General features: G+C 34.6%; 1 protein-coding gene across 5 annotated transcripts in view; it reads left to right on the top strand.

The window, feature by feature from the left end:
* FAM149B1 (family with sequence similarity 149 member B1) overlaps positions 1-19,576 on the top strand; it is a 75,656-nt gene that overhangs the window by 713 nt on the left and 55,367 nt on the right. For 4 of the 5 annotated variants that reach the window (XM_002920388.4, XM_019800919.2, XM_019800920.2 and 1 more), the window contains exons 2-3: positions 3,646-3,750; positions 4,812-4,941. In XM_002920388.4, the coding sequence (XP_002920434.2) occupies positions 3,646-3,750; positions 4,812-4,941 (235 nt within the window). The remainder of the gene's footprint in view (positions 1-3,645; positions 3,751-4,811; positions 4,942-19,576) is intronic. The other variant, XM_034662675.1, reaches the window with a different exon arrangement.

A 19,576-nucleotide genomic window follows, 5' to 3' on the forward strand; every position in this document is an offset into this window, starting at 1 on the left:
TTAAGAGTGTAGCATGCCAAAGATTATACAGGCAGAAAGTGGTGGAGCACACAAACCTGGTGTCAGTCTGACCCTGAAGCGTTGGTCATAATCATTACACATACTGCTTCTCCATCTTTACGTTAAACATCAGAATCCTTAAGGATAGGTTTTGCTCTAGAGAGCAAATATTTAAGCTTAACAACCCACCTCCCACCCCTGGTGAAGTGTTGTAATTTAGCAAGTAATGATAATATACATTTGTTAATGCTTTATACTTTCAAAAAGACTTTCACATCTTGATCCTTGCAACAGCTCTGTAAGATGGGTATGATTATCTTTCAGTTTTTCAGAACATGAACTATCAGAAAGTTTACACATCCTAAGATTATATAAATAATAGGTTTTGAGCTTGGGCTTTTTATCCTCAAATCCCAGCTTTTTTCCTCCATAGAGCTATGTAATTTTAGCAACCATACATTTAAAAATTAAATATTAACTATACATGGTAATAACAAGCATGGAATCTTCAGTCAATCTGGGTTTCTGGCTAGGTTCTTTTCTAGTTGTGTGACTTTTCAGCAGATTACTAAATATTCGAGTATTCATTTCTGTAATATAGGACTAAGACTTTCTCTAAAAGCCTATCTGAAGTGATGGCACAGGGCTTGACACATAGTAGAGCCTCAGTAATTGGTAATTTCTTGTCCTTTCCCACCTTTTCTTGGTACAGTAGCCATACAAAGAAAATCTGTGATCTCTCCTTGCTTTCAGAAGCTTATTATCTACTAAGTAATAGGATATCTACACAGTAGCAATTCAGATAATAATCTTTTTAGGAAGTAGAAAGAATAAAGTAATTTTCCAATAAAGAGAACAGGACTTAGCTAAAAGTCTGCTTTTATAATTAATTCTGACCATTCTGAGAGTAAAAAAATAAATCATTTGTGGAAAAATTGTTGATAGGCATTTTATGGGTGAGAATTACTCCAGTACAGTTATGTTACTTGTTCTGTATTGTTGATTGGATTGAACTCTCTAACGGCAACTCTCTCCAAAGACGGTTCTCTAGAGGAGTCAGGATGATATGAATAATGAAGATAATGAGGATTATTTGTATCTAAATGACAGTAAAATAAAAACGATTTTTACTTTAGGTGTTAGAATGATAATTTGCTTAGAAGAAGTAACTCTAGCTTTCTCCCTAAAAGTTCCAAATTACAGATATTGAAAAGAGTTTTTTAAAAAAGTCATATTCAACATACAGCTTAACGCTTAAAAAGTTATAAATTTCAAACATACATGTATAGTGAATAATATAATGAACCACCTATCACCCACATTCGACAATTATCAAGAATTTGATATATTTGCTTCATCTATCTTCTTTATCTTTTTTCAGCCTCTCTGTCCATCATCTGTAAATCAGAAAGCAAAACCCCAGACAATTATCATTTCACCCCTGTATACCTCAGTCTGCATCTCTAAAAATTATAGGTATTTTCTTCTTCTTCTTTTTTTTAGATTTTATTTATTTATTTATTTGAGAGAGAGAGAGCGAGCACGAGCAGGGGGAGGGGCAGAAGGAGAGGAAGAAGTGACTTTCCAGTGAGGAGGGAGCCTTATGTGGGACTTGATGCAGGGCTAGATCCCAGGACCCCAGGATGACAACCTGAGCCAAAGGCAGACAGACGCCCAACTGACTGAGCCACCCAGGTGCCCCTATGTATTTTCTCACGTAAAAACAATGCTATGATCAAATTTAACATTTCTCTGGTATTATCTAATCATTTCATAGTCAGATTTCTTTGACAGATTAAAAAATGTCTTATGTTTCTGTTTTGTAGCTGGAATCCACATTTCTGTTCACTACCACTGTCTCAAAGACAAGCTTTTGGTTGTAGGATTGTTGAATGAGAGAAGTACAAATAGCTCTGCCACAAATCCATCCCCATCATTTGAGAAATAATTTCAAGTACAAGCTCTGCTAACTGGGCCCTTAACTTTACCTTTATATACAAAAATGTTACCATTCACTAAAAACTCAAATTATTCATTTGCTCTGAGAAGTCTCAGAGCCAGAATACTTGGATTTGAATCCTGGCTCCATCACTTTGTTGACATAAGACCTTAAGCAGGTTACTTAGTCTCTCTGTGCTTCACTTTCCTTGCCAATGAAGTAAGAGTATTAGAGATTTATAATATACACTTGCAAATTAAAGACCCTAAAGAGACCTTTTATAAAGAAACGTATGTACTTTGTTTAGCTTATCATGTTTCCTAAACTAATTTATTGCAGAATTCTGTGTTGGAGGAAAGTCTACTATAGATGATTAAGACTGGAACATATAATTGATCCCTTAGTTTAATGTACATGTTGAACTCTCTAGAGCAGCTCTGTCCAATAGAAATAAATACACAGCCACATGTGGAATTTTAAATTTTCAGGTAGTCATGTTAAAAAATAGTAGAGGGGCGCCTGGGTGGCACAGCGGTTAAGCGTCTGCCTTCGGCTCAGGGCGTGATCCCGGCGTTATGGGATCGAGCCCCACATCAGGCTCTTCCGCTATGAGCCTGCTTCTTCCTCTCCCACTCCCCCTGCTTGTGTTCCCTCTCTCGCTAGCTGTCTCTATCTCTGTCGAATAAATAAATAAAATCTTTAAAAAAAAAATAGTAGAAACAGATATAATTAATGTTTTGACTTTTTATTTTGAAATAATTATAAACTCACTGTTACAAAAATCATGCATAGAATACCATGAACCCTTCACCCATCTTCCCCCAATGATGACAACTTATGTAACTAGTATAATGTCAAAGCCAGGAAACCAACATTGGTACACGTTTTATTAGAAACCATGAGACTGGGGCTCCATGGTTACTCAGTCAGTTAAGTTTCAGCTCAGATCATAATCTCAGGGTCCGGGGATCAAGCCCCGCATCGAGCTCCATCTTGGGCTCCGTGCTCAGTGCAGACCCTGCTTCTCCCTCTCCCTCTGCTCCTCCCCATGCTCTCTCTCTTTCTCTTTCATAAATAAATTTTTTTTTAAATCTTAAAAAAAAAACCTGTGAGACTATTCCAGAGTGGCTGTACCTTTTTACATTTCTATCAGCAGTGTATGAGACATCTGGTTTCTACACATCGTCGCTTGCATTTGGTGTTATGACTGTATTTTGTGTTAGCTGTTCTAAAAGGTGTGTGGTTATAACTTACTATAATTTAAATTTGCAGTGAGACTAACTTTAAGAATATATTTTTTAACCCAGCATATCCAAAATACTTCCATTTTAACAGGTAATCAAGATAAAATTATTGATCTATTACACATTCTTGTACTTAGACTCAAAATCCCATGTTTTATACTTAAAACACATCTCATTTCTGACCACGTTTTTTAAAGTTTTTATTTAAATTCCAATTAGTTAAAATACAGTGTAATATTAGTTTCAGGTGTACAGTATGGTGGTTCAACACTTCCATACATCACCTGGTGCTCATCACACCGACTAACCACATTTTAACTGCTAGTTGCTAGGGGCTACCATACAGGAGAACGGTGCAGTCCCAGAGCAGCAGAAAGTAGGTAACTAACCTGTAGTCAAGTTATTGAAAAGTATATATTTTTTCTTTACAGAAAATATAACTTTTTAAAAAATCTTTCACAGGAAAGGAATAACAAAACATGCTATTAATCATCATCCTCTTCCAGAGCAGCTGGATGAAATTTCTTCTACCAATGACAGCCATGAAAAAGACACAAGTTCCCAAAGGTAATAACACAAAGTGTACTCGTTTGCTTATTACACTTAATAATGGCAAAAGTGTTTTTTGGCTTAGGCTTTATATCTAGTCTTGTACTAATGAAACAAAACAAGAACTTTTGTCACATTTTCAGTACCATTCAGTTTTCATTCTGGAACAGCTAATGGAAACATCATACTTATAACCCCTGAAAAATAGTATTATGACATAGTAAAAAGCCAAGACTCAGAAGGAGTTTAACATCTGATTTTTAATCCTGGTTGTGACACTTACTAGCTGAGTAACAGTGGGCAAGTTACTTACCAGATAATAGTACCTCTTAAAGGATGTTGTAAATATAAATGAGGTAGAGTACGTAAAACTTGGCACAATGATTGGCGTATGGTAAATGAGTAAGTGTTAGCTGTGGTTATCATTTTAAGAAACAGCATACTGTAATTTCAAAGAGGGTTCTGAGAAGCAGTGTGGTATCATAGAAAATTTATAGTCATAAAACCTAATTTCAAAACCTAGAACTCAATCTCAGATTGTCTTTAAAATGGCGTTAATTGGGGTGCTTGACGTGCTCAGTTGGAAGAGCATACAACTCTTGATTTTGGGGTCATGAGTTTGAGACCCACATTGGGTGAAGAGATTACTTAAATAAATATAACTTAAACATTTTTTAAATGGGGTTAATTGAGTTCTACATCATCAGGTTGTGAGGATAAAATGGAATTATATCTATAAAAGTGCTTGGTAAACTGTAAAAGTGCCATACAAGTTCAGACATTACTATTCATATTTCTGAAATGACTTTAGTTTTCATGGGTAGATGTTGTAAATGGAATGTTAAAGTATTTGTTGTAAACTATGGCTTGAATTATTTAGAATCACTGTCATCAATTTTGTAGGAATTAGGGCTTTTCCATGATGCTTAAGTGTTAAGTTCTTCATTTATTTTTGCTTCTGTAGATATATTTGTATGCATGCTTGTCACCTAGCAAATTGCTGAGTAGTTACTGCTACAGAAACTTGAAGTATAAGATATTTTTCTGTTTTCTCTCTTCCTTCCAAATTGTGCATTTAGTGAGTCTGACATCACACAAGAATCACCTTTTACATCAGCTGACACTGGACATTCAAGATCTGCTTTTCCAAGCTATACAGGCACAGGGATTTCTACAGAAGGCAGCTCGGACTTCTCCTGGGGCTATGGTGTGAGTTGTATGTTACTGGTCTGATGGAGTGCTTGGGAGACTATTCTGGGAGTTAGGAAATGTACTAACATTTCATTCCTCTACTCTATGAAGATTGGTTCTTTACGTTTTAATACTTATCAGATTTTACCCTCTTTCAGTATTTGCTTTGTTTTATAGATACGGTAGTTGATCCTTACAAATGCTTAGTGTCTGACTTAACAGTTGCAGGTTAGTATGGATCTGGGTCCTGGGTCTACTTTTGCTTTGTGTAGTCCACTAATGTGTCTCTCCACCACTAATGTTACTTGTTGTTTAAGTTGTTCTTGGAACTTGATTATTAAGCCACTATAGACTGGGAAAATGATTGTGATATATGATTAAATGAAAAAAAGCAGATTAAAAATAGTATGTATGGATAGTGTGGTTCTATTTTAAATTTACATATATTTTTGCTTATGTACATATTAGAAAAAAGGACTAAAGATATCTACCCAAAATGCTATTTAGTCATTATTTATTAGGTGTTGAGATGAGATTGACATATTTATTTATTTACTTATTTATGGCTATCTCCCATTATAGAATATTATTTTTAAAAGATCAAAATCTTAAAAGAAAATTTTAAAGTCACATTTTATGCATGTTTATTGCCTTGATGCAATAGGTATTTTTATTTGTCTTCTTTCACTCTGTATTTAATTTGACCTAGCTGTAATCATGGTGTACATACAATGTTATGCTGTTTTTTCACTTAATATTATTTTGTAAGGACTTTTCCACAGTACTGACTTTATTATACCATATTGTTGTCAGCAACTTGTTTTCTTTACAAAAGTCTGCCAATTGTTATAATTTATGATTATCACCATGAATTATTTTCCAGTAATTTGAATTTGGTTGTATATACACTTTCCTTACTTAGTTGTATATGTGCATCCTATTTTGTGGTCTGCTTTTCCATTCACCATTATTCCATATAAATATTTCTTTTACTACTTCCACACCTGTCAATTTGAATAGTTATATATAGTTACATAATATTCCTAATATCATAATTGAGCTTTCCTTTACTATCTGATGCTTGAGTTTTCAGTTTTCTTCATTCATTCAATAGGTATTTATTGAGTACATCTGTTGTTAGACATTGTACTGAGGAATATGGGGTGAGTGAGACTCACATAATTGAATAGTCTAATGAGGGCGAGTGACAAGAGTAAATAAAATACAAAAGATGAGAAGTGCTCTAAGGAAGATGACAGGGTACTGAAACAGGAGATAGGGGGGATTTACTTTAGATAGGATTATCAGATAGGGTAGATGTGAGACTTACAGATTAAAGAGTTAACCATGTGAAGAGTGAGGAAAGGGCTTTCCTGACAGTTAACCAGCAGCATGTGTAAAAGCCCTAAGGACGAAAAGAACTTCATGTTTCCAAGGGAAAGTGTTTGGTGTGTTCATGGAACTGAAAAAAGGTCAGTGTGGTTGTGGGATGGTATCAGGCAGAGAAAGCATAAATGAAATCAGAGAGGCAGGCAGGACTAGATGGTATAAGGCCATAGTAAAGAATATAAATTTTATCCTAAGGGAATTAATTAATTTGATGGTTTATTGTGAGGTTTTTAGTGTACTAACTATATATTTCCATTAGTTGTCTCTATATTGCAGTTAGTACTTCTTTGTAAGTTATGAATGTCATACAAATGTTTCCCTTTCCTTTGCTTTCCTTTTGTTCTTTACCGTGTAGCAGATTTTTTTTAACGATCAAATATTACCATTTCACTTTTGACCTTCCTTTCTACTACTACTTCTTTCTACTACCTTCATTTCTATACTAGTCAGGATTTTATCTTTAGAAAGATGGACTATTACAGTATTCTTCTTAATAGCATTTATAGAATTTTGTGTTTATCTTTTTAACTCACCAGACTTTTTAAATAATATATGGTGTGAGGTATGAATTAAGTTTTTATGCTGTTGAACCTATTTTGTTTGAACCATTTTTCTATATTTGATTTAAAATCATATAGTTTTCATTGTATTTTAAAAATATTTAGGACAAACCTACCAGTATTCATTAAACAACATGTATTATTTAGTATTTGTGTCCCCTTTACATCTTAAGCTGAATTTTATTTTCACTTGCATCAAATTTTATAAAATATTCATCAGGGATTTAATTGGTCTAGCATTATAATTTTATATTAAATTAGGGAAGGTGTAGAGAGAATTAAAATTCATTGAGTATTTAGTAGCTACCAGTGCCAAATACTTTATATACACCAATCATTTCTTATCTTCGCATAGTATTCTAGCTAGAAATATAGTCCTTTTATTTAGATCTTTCTTTACTTCTCTTTGTCATTTTATTATTTACTTTGAGTAAAATCTCTTAGTGTAAGTTACAACTGATACTAAAATTGAAGATAGTATTTAATTATACATTTTATTTACTTTGGAACTGTCTTGGTGTTTTTCTTCCTTTCAGTTTAATTAATGGCATACTCCTTCGCTAAGTATATTTATTATTTAAAATCATTCTGGAGTTTATATTCTAGGTTTATTTCTTTTAAAATATTCTAAAATTTAAAAAATATTCTAAAATTTAAAGTTAACATAATGATGTGAAGGAAGACCTTCCTTTTCTATCCTGTATCTGTTCTATCTATATCTATTCTTTAAAATTTTATGGCCAACAGTCATAAAAGTAGCTAGCCCAATTCTGTTCTATTTTAGTTTTATATGCTTTGGGTTGATATTTTTTTAATAATCGAGTAAGGTTTATTCTAGGAATACAAAGATGGGTCAGTACCTGCAAATGTAGTATATTTAAAGTCAATGAATTAAATGAAAAAGATATGGTCAAACCAATAGATGCTGAAAAAGTATTTGATATATTTCAAAACCCATTCCTTATAAAAAGTCTCAATAAGATAGGAGGAAACCCTTGAGATTTGATGACTGGTTGCCAATTGAATAGGAAATATCAGTTTAAATGTCAAAACATTAAAGTTATTTCAATTAAAATAAGGAACCAGAAAGAATTCTTTATTAACAAATGTAGTTGATTCCTTTGCTAACTTTGTACATTTTAATTTTTATTTTTACATGAAGTTTCTCATATACACTATTTAGTGCCAGTTGTATTTCCACTTAACAGTATATTTTGAAGAATATCTATTATTATAAAAAATTTATTTGTTCTTTAATAGCTGCATTCTCATTGCTATTACCAAGAAGATGCTGCATTTATAACACTGTACATATATTATTTTACATAAATGTGAATATATCTGAGGATAAACTTTTAGAGGTGGAATTTCTGGTCAAAAGATACACACTTTTGTAATTTTGAAAGCTGTTGCCAAGTTGGTCTCTGTAGAAGTTATTCCAATCTGCAGTCTCACCAGGAACATATATGGAAGGGCCTACTTTCCTATATTCTTGACCAAAACAGTGAATTATCAAACTTTTTAATATTTGCCAGACTTTTAGATTTTAAAAAAAAGGTATCTGATGCTATTGGGTTGGTTAGAAAAAAAAATTGCACAACTTACATATCGTGTGTATGTGTGTGTGTTTGTGTGTGTCTGTGTGTGTGTGAGAAATGGCACCCAGATAAGATATAGGCAATCAACACGCTACAAGGCTCCTATATGCCTTCTCTGAACCCCAAAGATAACTGCTATTTTGACCTTTCTCACTAGTTTTTTTTTATTTTTGCCCTTCATTTAAATGAAATCATACAATATGTATTCTTTGTATCTGGCTTCTTATGCTCAGCATTATGTTTGGAGAGTTCATACATGATGTTGTTGCACATATTTGTAGTCTGTGACTTACCTGTTTATATTTCATATCCATTTATTTTTATTTTTTTATTTTCATATTAATTAATAGTTCTTTATCTTTTAGATTAGGAGTCAGTGTACTTTTTTGATAAAGTAGAAATATTTTAGACTTTGCAGGTCCCATCAGGACCCTCAACTTTCACTGTAGTCTAGAGAAGGCAGCCATAGATAATGGGTAAATAAATGGGTGTGACTGTTCCAATGAAACTTTATTTACAAAACAGAATGTGGGCCAGATTTGGCCCACTAGTCATAACTTGCTGACCCCTGTTCTAGATGTTTATAACAGAGACTGTCAGATACCTACTTTATATCCACTCTCCCTACAGAATTTCAGGTATTTGTACCAGTTGAAAATTTATTTCTCAGCCTCTGTTACAGGTAGTGGTAGCTAATGAACTGTACACAAAAGTCAGGAGATGGAGCTTTCTGGAATGCCTTTTTTCCCCATTTTACCCCTTTTCTCCTAATTCCTGCCTGGAACATGGAACTATATGGCTAAAGGTGCAGCAGCCATCTTGGACCATGAAGTGTCACTAAGAATGGAAACGATAGAAGAAACTGAGTCCTTGATGTCCATGGAGCCACTATATCAGCTTTTTAATGCCTACCCCTAGACTAATTTTTTTATGGAAAAATAAACTTTTACTTTGTATATGCCACTGTTATTGCTTTTGTTAGTAGTAGCAATTGTACACTCATCCTTTGTTAAATATATTACAAATATCTTTTCCCAGTATGTGGCTTTTATAACTTCCACAATTTTTACATTTAAGTCTAAAATCCACCTGGAATTGTTTTTTGTATATGATATACAGCAGGAACATAATTTTTCCATATGGATAATGAATTTTTTTAGCACCATTTACTAACTAGTTCAGGATTTCTGAGCAGGGGCATTTTTGGCATTTTGGGTGTGGCTATTGTACAGAAATGTCTCATGCCTAGCAGGATGTTTAATATTTATGATCCCTTCATATTAAATACCTGGAGCACCCCCTAGTCACTGTGATCACTAAAAATGCACATATAACTTTTTCAGCTCTTCCATGAAGATGGTATCATTTCCCAGAGAATCGTTGCATCCTTTCCCCAGTGCTTTGCTATGCTGCCTCTATTATAGATTAAGTTTTAAAATATGAAAGGGTCTGTTCTGTCCTAAACTCATACAACTGGTTTTAATTAAACTGTAGCTTTATAATAATCCAAAATATCTGGTAGGGAACTCTTACTGCATTGTTCATAATTGTCATGGCCAATCCTTGTCATGTATGTTAGAATCTGATTGTTAAATTGCATAGGTCAATTTGGGGACGACTGCCATCTTAATGATACTGAGTTCTCCTACTCATGAATTTGATATATAAATCTTTTCATTTTTTAAAAATGTATTATTTATTTATTTAAGTAATCTCTACATTCAACATGGGGCTTGAACTTACAACCCTGAGATCAAGAGTCACATGCTCTTCTGACTGAGCCAGCCAGGCTCCCCATAAATATTTTAATTTAATATCAATTTCTTTAATATCTTTTAATAAATTGTTTAAATTTTGTCCATAAATGTCCATTTGTTGAAAATTTATTCCTAGGTACCTTATATGGTACAATATTAAAAATTACATTTTTAATCTATTTATTGCTGTTATATAGGTGTACAGTACCTATTTTTTAAGGGAAATGAGTTCTGGGATAATATTAGCCTCTGGCAAAAATTTATATTCTTTGTCATGTTTTTAAAACTTCTGATATTTTACTTATATGTTAATAGATTTCTCATCTATTTAGTACTAGGTTAAATTTTCACTGGGTTTTTTTTTTACTGTGATAGTAACATAATATAGAATTCACTCTTTTAAAGTAAACACTGAAGTGGTTTTTAGTATATTCACAAAGTTGTGCAACCATCACTACTGACTAATTTAAGGACATTTTTATCACCCCCAAGAGAAGTCCCATACACATTAGCTGTCACTCCTCAACCCTCCAGTCCCTTAGCCCCCCTGAGAACCACCAATCTGCTTTCTGCCTGTGTGGATTTGCCTATTCTGACATTTCATATAAATGAATCATACAATATGTGACCTTTTGTGTCTGGCTTATTTCACCTCACATATTTGCAAGATTTAGCTGTGTTTTAGCACGTGTCAGTACTTCTTTTTTATTGACGAATATAATTCCAAAACTACTAAAATTTTGTTCATCTTTTCATCAGTTGATGGACATTTGGGTTGTTTTGTTTCTTGGCTGTTATGAATAATGCTGTTATGAATATTTGTGTACAAATTCTTCTGTAGACATATGTTTTGAATATTCTTAGGTATATAACTAGGAGTGGAATTGCTGGATCATATGAAAACTATTTTAATTTTTTGAAGAATATATTTATCGTTGACCTTTATTGCTATGATTATGTTTTTTAAGGTTTCAAGTTACTATATAGATAATGTTGGTATTTTCCTTGTATTACACAAACATTTCATGCAGGTATCACATGTATGTCAGAGTAGGTAATTCCTTTGAAATCCATTTTGTTTTTAAGGTTGTGTCTTAATGAATGAAATCCAAGTTTTGAGATCAGAGTTGCAAATGCTACATAGGGTTATTTTCTTAAAAACTTGAAACAACCTCAGATTTACAGGAAAGTCACAAGTACAGTACAAAGAACTATTTTTCATGAATAATTTGAGAGTAAGTTACTGACATGATACCTCCTCGTACCAAATATTTTTATGTATTTCCTTCAAACAAGGACACTACATGATTACACTACCTTGATACACTACAAGGACACATGCTTACATGTGTAAGCTTCAAATTCTGGAAACTAACAGTGAAACGTGGCTACCATCTAATCTCTAGACCCCATTAAAATTTCACTAGTTGTACCAATAATATCCTTTATAGCAGAAGTTCACTTAACATTTTATGTCTCTTTAGCCTCCATCTGGAATAGTTCCTCAATTTGTGATATCACAGATATGAGCTTGTTTTTCTCATTGCATTCTGTTTGGTGGCACATGGTTCCATTTGTCCCATTATTGATGATGATCACTTTGATCATTTAATTAAGGTGTGGTATCTTACACCTTAATTTTTTTTTCTGTTGTTTAAAAGTATTTTGTGGAGGGGTTCCTGAGTGGCTTGGTCGGTTGAGCGTCTGCCTTTGGCTCCAGGACATGATCCCAGTCAGGTTCCCGGCTTAGTGGGGAGTCTGCTTCTTCCTCTCCCTTTGCCTCTCCCCCTGCTCGTGCTCTCCCTCTCTCTCTCAAATAAATAAAAAAAGCTTTTAAAAAAAAGTATTTTGTGGAGAGGTAACTTTGAAATTATGTAGCTACTATCCTATTCTTCATCAGACTTTCGATTTTTGAATTTACTTACATCAGTGTAGACTCATGGATTCCTATTTTATTCAGTGAGTTGTAATATATCATTATCATTATTTATTTTGAAGTTCACACTGCTCCAGCTTTTAGCCAGTAGAATTCCCTTCATACTGGCTTCTGTGCCATTTTGACATGTTCTCGTCTTTCTTTGAGCGCTTACTTTCTGGCACAAGATACTCCAGGCTTATTTTGTACCTTCTTTGGCCCAACACTGGAATCAGCCACTTCTCTAAGGAGCCCTGGTTCCTTTTAGTGCCATATTTAGAAACAAATATTTGGGTGCTAAGTGTGCCCATTGCTTTTCAGTTGTCCATGAAGACCCTCTCAGTGGACCAAACTAGGGAATATATGTATTCCTTCTATTCCATTCTGACATGAAATAGTTCATTCTAGTTTTTTCCTTTTTCATATTTGTAACTTCCTTCTTTGATAATAAGAAACCTGGGTTCCATTATCTTTATTATATTTACTTATTTGATAAATCCCCCTAAATGTAACCAGTTTCCTACCAATGCCACTGCCTCCTAACCTCTGCAAATATCCTTCTCACTTCACAAATGTTTCAACACCCTATACTGGGTCACTACCCCCCGTACCCTTTCACCCATTGGATATTCTTTTCACCCTGCTCAGAGCCAGACACGCAGTGTAGTTCTGACTTCCATACTGGCACCTTCTTCACCCTGCTTGGGCTGTCATCCTGTGTGAGGCTGCCTACTCCCCACATAGTAGCCTTCTTCTCTCTATTCTGGTACCAACATTACAAGCTGGCTGCCTTCCCATATGAACATCCTCTTCATCTAACTTGTGCTCCAACAACCTGCTCCCCAACCTGAAAACACCTACTGTGGCACTGTATTTTAAAACATCATGCCAGTATATATCCCATTTTACATGCTCTTCTTACAAGATATTGATACTCCTCCATTGAGAATTTTTTCCTCTTGAACCTGAATGGACTATTTGCCTCAGTCAGTAGCATGCAGTAAATGTGATGCTACATGATTTTCTAGGTTAGAAGGTAACACAGCTTCTGCCTGCCTCTCTCTCTCTCTGGATACTTGACCTTGGAATCCAGCCACCTTGTTATAAGGAAGTTCAGACCAGACCACATGGAAAAACCCATGTGGAGATGAATTGAAGCCCCCAGCTGAAAGCCAGCATCAACTGTGAGATATTTGAGTGAATGGGCATTGAAATGAATTCAGGTCCAAGCCTTCAAGTTTTTCAACTGATATCTCAGAAGATGCGGAGAAGAGATGAGCCATTCCTGCTACTCTATAAAAATTCCTGACCTATGTAAACCTGGGGAGATAATACATGATTGTTGCTATTTTAAGTCATTAAGTTTTAGAGTAATTTGTTATACTGCCAAAGTAACTAGAACACCCCTCTTGCACTGCTCGGGGTCAGGAAAACTGCTTAGATGTTCTCTTCACTCCTCTTGGTTTCCTACCATACAACAGGCCATCTTCCTACACAGACACCCTTATTACTGTGCTTGGGTTCCAATTTCATATACCAGGGTGCCCTCCCAGGTTGATGCTTTTCTTATTCTGTTCTGGCTTTGAAACCCCATGTTGGGTGTCTCTTGAGGCACTGGATAACGGGAAGCACATATCTGTAGTCCCTGAGAGAAAGGAAACCCATAAGGTGAGAGCCCCTGTTTACCGTGGTTCCCGAGTGGGGCTAATTTTCTGACTATGGATTTGTGAGCCAGAGTCCAAACAAGGCAAGGTGATTAAATTGTGCTGAGGAACAGAGATCAGAGTTCATGGAAGATGAAGCAACTGGAATATGCAGGGCAGGGGGATATAAAGAGCACCAGAAATTGTAAATAAGTGGGTAAATATAAAAGTCTGTATTTTTGTGTGTGTGATTTCTTATTTATGCAAGATGGAATTTATACATGTAGAAGTAAAAGATTAGGCAAAGACAGCTGAAAGGATGGGTGACTGTAAATGAAATTATACTATTTTAAGGTTATTAAATTTATGAAGTGTCAAGTATCAAGAGAAATGGGAAGTATGAAGAAAGAGGTATGAAGTGGTAAAATATTGACTCTAACTAGACTTTGATAGGTTATGAATGCATATTATTAGTTCTAGAGCAAGCATTAAAATTATAAGAAGAATAAGCTAAGATGCCAATTGGGGAAATAAAATGCAATACTAACAGATACTTGATTTGTTAAATGAGGCAGGAAAGGAAAAAGAAAAAAGGAAAGGAACAAGAGAGGACCAAAAAATAGAAGGGACAGATGGAAAAGAAACAGCAAGATGGTAGATTTCAACTCAACCATGTCAACAATTAAAGCAAATGTAAATGGATTAAACACTCCAATTAAAAGCAGAGATTGTCAGAATGGATAAAAAAGACTCAACTGTATATGTAGAAGAAATGCGCTATAAATATATAGGCACAAATAGGTTGAAATTTAAAAGATAGAGAAAGATGTATCATGAACACAGTAGGCTGTGTAATATTATGTTAATATGAGACAAAGTAAACTTGAAAACACAGTTTGTCCTAAGAAAGAATATTTCCTAGTGATAAGAGGCAATTTGTCTTAGATCAGGCTGCCGTTACAAGATACCACAGACTATGTGCTTAAACACCAGACACTTACTTTCTCACAGTTTTGGAGGCTAGAAATCCAAAAGCAAGGTGCCATCCAGACTGGTTTGTGGTGAGGCCTCTCCTCCTAGAATCTGTATCCTCACATGGCCTTTCTTCTAGGTATGTGTACAGATGGAGAGATCTCTGGTATCTCTTCCTCTTCTTACAAGAACATCAGTCCTATCAGATTAGGGCCTCACCCTTATGACCTCATTTTTTTTTTCAAATTTTTATTTAAATTCCAGTTAGTTAACATAACAGTGTACTATTAGTTTCAGGTGTGGAATTTAATGATTCAGCACTTACATACAGCACCCCATGCTGATCACAGCAAGTGCACTCCTTAATCACCATCATCTATTTAACCCACCTTCCCTCTGGTAACCATCAGTTTGTTCTCTACAGTTAAGAGCTTATGACCTCATTTAACCTTGATTTCCTCTTAAAAAGTTCTGTTTCTAAATACAGCCTCATTGTGGGTTAGGCTTCAGTGTAGGAATTCACATAGGAATTCATCGTAGGAGGACACAATTCAGTCTATAAAACAGTTTACCAGGAAGACATAACAATTCTAAATAAGTACACATCTAACAGAGTTTCAATATGGATGAAGAAAACTGATAAAGAGAGGGATCAGTGAATTCACAATTATTGTTAAAGATTTTAGTAATTAATAGAACAATTAGAAAATCAGGAAAAATATAAAAGATCTGATGCTACACCCAACAAAGAGTAAATATTCTTCTGAAGCACACATGTAATGTTCACAAGGACAGACTATATGGTGGACTGTAAATGTCTCGATATTGTTCAAAAGACTAAATCTCACAGAGTATATTCTCTGATCACAACAGAATTAAATTAGAAATCAGTAACAATAAGATACCTGGAAAAAACTCAAATATTTGGAAATTAACACGCTTCCAAATACCAAATTATAAGGAAAATTAGAGGGTATTTTGAACTGCATGATAATAAAAACACAAAATGTCAAAATATGTAGATGCTGCTGATGTAGTTTTTACAAGGAAGTTTGTAGCTTTAAACACCTATTTTAGGAAAGAATACAACTTTGAATAAGTTGCTGGGAAAGATTAAACCCAAAGAATAATGAAAGAAATAATGAACAGCAAAAATCACTGAAATAGAAAACAGGTAAAATAAAAGAGAAAATGAACAAATCCAAGAGTTGATCCTTTGAAAAGATTAATAATTGATAAGCCCTCTGGTGATACTGGTCAAGAAAAGCAAGGAAACACAAATTATAAATACCATGAATGAAAGAGGAAAGATCAGGTCAAATCCTACAGACATTAAAAGAATATTAATAGTATGAACAATTTTATGCCACTAAATTCTGCAGCTTAGATAATATGGACAAATTCTTTAAAAAACCTGAATAGTTGTAAAATTCATAAAGAAACTGAATCAAACAACTCTCTTAGACAAAGCTTTAGGCCTAGGTGGTTTCAGTACTGAATCTATTATGCATTTTTTGTGGAAGAAACAACAGTCACACAAACTTTTCCCAAAAAATAGGAGCATTTTTAATTCATGTTATGAGGCCAGCATAACACTGAGGCCTAAAACCTGACAAAAACATATAATATAAGAAAATTATGAGGTGGGACTTCTAGTATGGCAGAATGAATAGCCTGACAAGTTCTCTTCCCCAAAAGCAGCAATAAAACTCGATAAAATGGTCAAAGCAACTATTTCAGGACCCTGAAATTGATCAAAGTTACTTAAAACAGCAAAGCAGTTATTCATGAAAATCAGTAGAACCATATGTTAAGAACAATGAGAGCCTGTTCTACAAAGGGACGAGCTATGATAACTAGCAGCTTAACCACCAGAGAGGAATGGAACTTGGACAAACTCTATACCCAATGCCATCATCAATAACAGTAGCAAACTCAGTGGCATACAGACGAGGTAAAATAGTGGCTCAGATGGTCTGTGGATTTATTCGAGGCTAGGCAAAAAAATGAATTGGCAGACTATCCAGAAATTTATCAAGGAGATCTGGGAAATAAGATAGTCATAGTGCTGGGACACCTGGGTGGTTCAGTCAGGTAAGCGTCTGCCTTCGGCTGAGGTCATGATCCTAGGGTTCTGGGATCAAGTTACGCATCAGGCTCCTTGTTCGTCGGGGAGCCTGCTTCTCCCTCTGCCTGTGGCAGACCTCTCTCTCTCTGACAAATAAATTAATTAAATCTTAAAAAAAAAAAAGATAGTCATAGCGCTCTAATAAACTCTCCACATATCCAAGCAGCACGCAAATATAGAGGAGATCATGAAAGGGCACAGAAATTAAAAGCCAAGGCAGACAAAATAAACAGAATACTACTAGAAACAAAAAGACATTTCATAATGATAAAAAGGCCAATTCATTAGGAGGGAAAAAGCAATTACAAATATATACATATCTAAGAATCAAGCCTTAAAGTACATGAAGTAAAATTTGGCAGAAGTGAAGGAGAAACAGACAACACAACAATTACAGCAAGAGATTTCAATACCCTACTCCCAATACTTGACAAAACTACTAGACAGAAAATCAGCAAGCATAACTGAAGACTGAAACAACACTATTAACCAACTTGACTTAACAGTCTATCCAAGGACAGCATAGTATATATTCTGTATATATAAAACAAGTCTTATGACTCTACGAGGACTAAAACTATACAAGGTATGTTCCCCAACCACACTGGAATTAAGTTAAAAATCAACACCTAGAGGGGCACCTGGGTGGCTCAGTCATTAAGCGTCTGCCTTGGGCTAGGGCATGATCCCTGCATTCTGGGATCAAGCCCCACATCAGGCTCCTCTGCTGGGAGCCTGCTTCTTCCTCTCCCACTCCCCCTGCTTGTGTTCCCTCTCTCGCTGGCTTTCTCTCTCTCTGTCAAATAAATAAATAAAATCTTAAAAAAAAAATCAATACCAAGAAATTTGGGATATCCCCAATTAAGCAGTTCTCTTTTAATTAACTGATGGGTTGAAGAAATCTACAAGGGAAATTAGAAAATATTTTTAATTGAATGAAAAGGGAAAAACAATATAAATCTTTAGGATGTTGCTCAGGTGGTGCTTAGAAGAAAATTAATAGCTTTAAATCCTATGGGGGAAAGAAATCAAGCTCACAGATGCAGGGAACAGATTGGTGTTGGCCAGAGATGGGAGTTGGGGAATGGGCAAAATGGGTGAAGGGAGTCAATATTTAAAAGCTTCCAGTTATAAAATAAATAAATAATGGGGATGTAATGTATAGCATGGTGACTACAGTTAATAATACCGTATTGCATATTTGAAAGTTGCTTAAAAGTTCAAGAAAAAAAATTCTGGGAGGCGCCTGGGTAGCGCAGTCGTTGAAGCGACTGCCTTCAGCTCAGGGCGTGATCCCGGGGTTCCGGGATCGAGTCCCACCCACATCGGGCTCCTCGGCTGGGAGCCTGCTTCTTCCTCTCCCTCTCCCCTGCTGTGTTCCCTCTCTCGCTGGCCGTCTCTCTGTCACATAAATGAATAAAATCTTTAAAAAAAAAAATTCTGTATGTATGGTGACATTTTAACCAGATTTATTGTGATCACCTCACAATATATCATTTCACAATATATACAAACATTGAATCTTGTTGTACACCTGAAACTAATATAATGTATAACAACATTTTAAAAATAGAAAAAAATGTCTACAGAAAAAAGGGTCAATAACATGAGCTTCTACCTTTAGAAACTAAAAAAGAAGAGTAAATAAAAAGCAAGCAAAAGGAAGGAAACAATACAGATTAGAGTAGAAATTAACAAAATACAAAACAAAAAACAATAGAGAAAATCAATAAAGTCAAAAGTTGGTTCTTTGAAGAAATTCAACAAAATTGACAAGTCTTTAGGTAGTCTGATCAAGAAAAAAGACACAAATTAACAAGATTAGAAGTGAATAAGGGGGACATAATTATTGACTCTTCAGAAATGAAAAGGACCAAGGGAACGTAATAAGGAACTACATGCCAAGAAATTAGATAATTCTGACAAATTTCTAGAAAGACACAATTGCCAAACTGACTCAAAAAGAAATAAAAAATCCATACAGATCTATAATAATTAAATAAATTAGTAATTAAAAATATTCCTACAAAGAAAAACTCAGGCATAAATGGCTTTCTTGGCAAATTCTACCAAGTATTTAAAAGAATAAATAATAACTATCTTTCATAAACTTGTTCAGAAAATAGGGGAAGGAATACTTCCCAACTCATCCCATGAAGCCAGTATTACCTTGCTACCAAAGCCAGACAAAGACATCACAAGAAAAGAATTCTGTATGCAAAAATTCGATAGAATCCATAAAACAAACAAAACTATTAGAACTAATAGAGTTCAACAAGGCCACAAGATAAAAGGTCAATATAAAAAACCAATTGTATTTCTACAATTGATTTACATATTTAAAGAAGAAACATTACCAGTCTTTCAGAAAAATGGGAACAGTTCCTAATTCATTCTATGAGGCCATTATTAGCCTGAAACCCCAACTCAAAGACATCACAAGAAAACTACAAATTAATATCCTTCTTAAAATCAGACACAAAAACTTTAAATTATTAGCAAACCAAATCTAGCAACATAAAGGGATTTTTACCCTGACCAAGTGGGATTTATTCCAGGAATTCATAGCTCATTAAACATGAGAAAATTAATTTAATACATCATAGTAATGAAGGACAAAAAATGACATCATCTCAGTAGCATTTGACAAAATCCAACATCCATGCATGATACTCAAAAAACTAGAAATAA

Source organism: Ailuropoda melanoleuca, chromosome 6 (assembly GCF_002007445.2).
Source record: "Ailuropoda melanoleuca isolate Jingjing chromosome 6, ASM200744v2, whole genome shotgun sequence".
In the NCBI taxonomy this organism is placed as follows: Eukaryota; Metazoa; Chordata; class Mammalia; order Carnivora; family Ursidae; genus Ailuropoda; species Ailuropoda melanoleuca.